The 2770-nt window shown below is 52.3% G+C and overlaps 1 protein-coding gene across 1 annotated transcript; it reads left to right on the top strand.

Moving 5' to 3' along the window:
- Window positions 1–280: 280 nt before the first annotated feature.
- LOC128967489 (olfactory receptor 14J1-like) lies at window positions 281–1120 on the top strand (the record flags this gene model as incomplete). Its single annotated transcript, XM_054381631.1, has 1 exon — window positions 281–1120. A coding segment is annotated over one exon (840 nt), but the record flags the coding sequence as incomplete, so codon positions are not given.
- Between the last annotated feature and the right edge of the window lie 1650 nt (window positions 1121–2770).

The following is a 2770-nucleotide window of genomic DNA, read 5'->3' on the forward strand; positions in this document are numbered from 1 at the left end:
GCTGTCTGCATGGAAACTAAGTGTCCAAGCTGCCTTGGAAGCTGTGCTGAAGATGCCAGAGGTTGGGGGTGGTGGGGAATGAGCTGATCCATTGGTGCTGCAGCTCAGGGAGGAGGTGTTCTGTGAGCACTGCAATCTTGGTGTGCAGAGAGAAGTGTTCCCTAACTTGTCCCTGCCTTTTCCTCCTTGCACAGGTCTGCATGGGCAGAGGCAGCAGATGGCCAACAGCAGCTCCATCTCCCACTTCCTCCTGCTGTCATTCTCAGGCACAAGGCAGCTGCAGCTCTTGCACTTCTGCTTCTTCCTGGCCATCTACCTGGCTGCCCTGCTGGGCAATGGCCTCATCATCACCACCATAGCCTCTGACCACCACCTCCACACCCCCATGTACTTCTTCCTCCTCAACCTTGCCGTCCTTGATTCAGGATCTGTCTCCACCATTATGCCCAAATCCATGGCCAACTCCCTGGGGAACACCAGGAACATCTCCCATCCATCATGTATTGCTCAGGCATTTTTCATTCTCTTTTTCATTTCAGCAGAGGTTTCTCTCCTCACCATCATGTCCTACGATCGCTACGTTGCCATCTGCAGACCCCTGCACTATGAGACCCTCCTGGGCAGCAGAGTTTGTGTCCACATGGCAGCAGCTGCCTGGGGCATTTGTTTTTTCTATTCTCTGCTGCACACAGCCAATACATTTTCCCTGCCCCTCTGCCAGGGCAATGCTGTGGAACAGTTCTTCTGTGAAGTCCCCCAGATCCTCAAGCTCTCCTGCTCCACATCCTACCTCAGGGAACTTTGGCTTCTTGTGGTCAGTAGCTGGTTGGTATTTGGCTGTGCTGTGTTCATTGTAGTGTCCTATGTGCAGATCTTCAGGGCTGTGCTGAGGATCCCCTCTCAGCAGGGACGCCACAAAGCCTTTGCCACCTGCCTGCCTCACCTGGCTGTGGTCTGCCTGAGCTTTGGCACTGGCATCTTTGCCTACATGAAGCCTCCCTCCATCTCCTCTCCATCCTGGAACTTGATTTTGTCAATTCTCTACTCAGTGGTGCCTCCAGCACTGAACCCTCTCATCTACAGCCTGAGGAACCAGGAGCTGAAGGCTGCCCTGAGCAAACTGATCCCTGGCTGCTTTCAGAAGCAATAAACTGTTTGCCTTCTCCTGCAGAGCAGTTCTGATGTCACTCAGTGCAGGCCCAGCCTGGCTCCTCGAGTTTTGGCTGGGTTTGGTGCATTTTTACTCTTTGTAGTATTGTCTTCCCCTTTCTACTTCACTCTCTGCTTTGCTTTTCTCACCAAGAATTTCTATTGGAGGAGCTGTGCTCCTTGTTTGACTAAACAAAATAAAGCACTTTTTGGTAACATTTCTTTCCTCCAAGAATTTTCTGGAGCTTCAGGGACAATTACGCTGTGCTGAGTTGGCAGAGAAAAGAGTCCCAGCACAGCAGCACTGCCACAAAGTTCCAGCACTCCCTGGACCCCCTGCTCCCCTCCCAGTACAGTCTGGCCCCTTCCAGTCCCAATTGGATCTCTTGAACCCCTCCTAGCACAAACTGTTCCCCACCCCGGTACAAACTGATCCTCTGACTTTCTCCCCCTACCAGTTCCATCCTTCCCAGGACATATTTCACACCCTGAGCCCTCCCACTACAGAATGGCCTCATCACAGTACAAACTGCAGACCCTGATCCCATCCCACCATAAACTCAGTCCAAACTGGGTCCCTTTAAGCCCTTCACATACACACCTGCCCTTGTGCCAACACAAACTCTTTCTCCTGATCCCATCCCAGCACAGTCTTAGACCTATCCCAGGACAAACTGCAAACCCCAGATAGGTCTCAGTATCAAATGAATCCCTCCAAGTGCAAAGCCAATAACATGAGCACCCTCCCAGTACAGGCTGTGCCCCTTCCCAGCAAAAACTGCATAGCCTGAGATGCTCCCAGTGCAGCTGTGGCCACCTCCCAGAACAAACTGCATCATATTGTCCTCTCCCACCACACTGTTGGTCCCATCCCAGCACAAAATGCATCCTCTGCCACCCTCTTAGTACTGACTGCAACCATTCCAGTACATACAGGGCACCATCTTGCCCTCCCACTTTAGACTGGTTCCTGACCCAGTCCAAGCCCTTTAACCCCTCCAAGTAGACCTTAGGCCTGTGCTAATGTGAACTGGATCCCCTTCACTCTCCCAGTACTGACTGACACCTCCAGATGGATAATGGACACTGTGACCTCCTCCCAGTGCAGTCTGTACTCCTTCCCAGGACTAACTGCATCCATTGGCACCATCCCACTTCAGTCTGGAACCTTTTGCAGTGCAACTCAGATTTCCTTACCCCCTCCTAGTCTAGACTGGGCCATGTGCCAGTAGAAACTGGTTTGCTTTTCCCCCTCCCAGGCTGGATTTGGCTCAGTACCACTACTGATTGATGTTGGAGCCCACTCCCAGTACAGAATGGGCTTCCTCCCAGTCCTGACAGCATCACTTGGGGCTTCCTATTGCAGTCTCTGACACCTCACAGTAAACCCTGATCCCAAGGCCTCTCCCAGCAAAGACTGCCCCCACTCCCAATACAATCTGAATGCCCCAGTCCTGCCCCAGAACAGCCTAGGCTTTGTCCCAGTGCAAACCTCATCCTCTGATCTCCTCCCAGGAGATAATGGGACTTGTCCCAGCACAAACTCCTTTCATTTGCCTCCTCCCAGTACAGATTGAGTCCCTTCCCAGCATAAACTGGATTGCTTTAACCTCTCTCAGCA

This window comes from Indicator indicator, chromosome 6 (genome assembly GCF_027791375.1).
Source record: "Indicator indicator isolate 239-I01 chromosome 6, UM_Iind_1.1, whole genome shotgun sequence".
In the NCBI taxonomy this organism is placed as follows: domain Eukaryota; kingdom Metazoa; phylum Chordata; class Aves; order Piciformes; family Indicatoridae; genus Indicator; species Indicator indicator.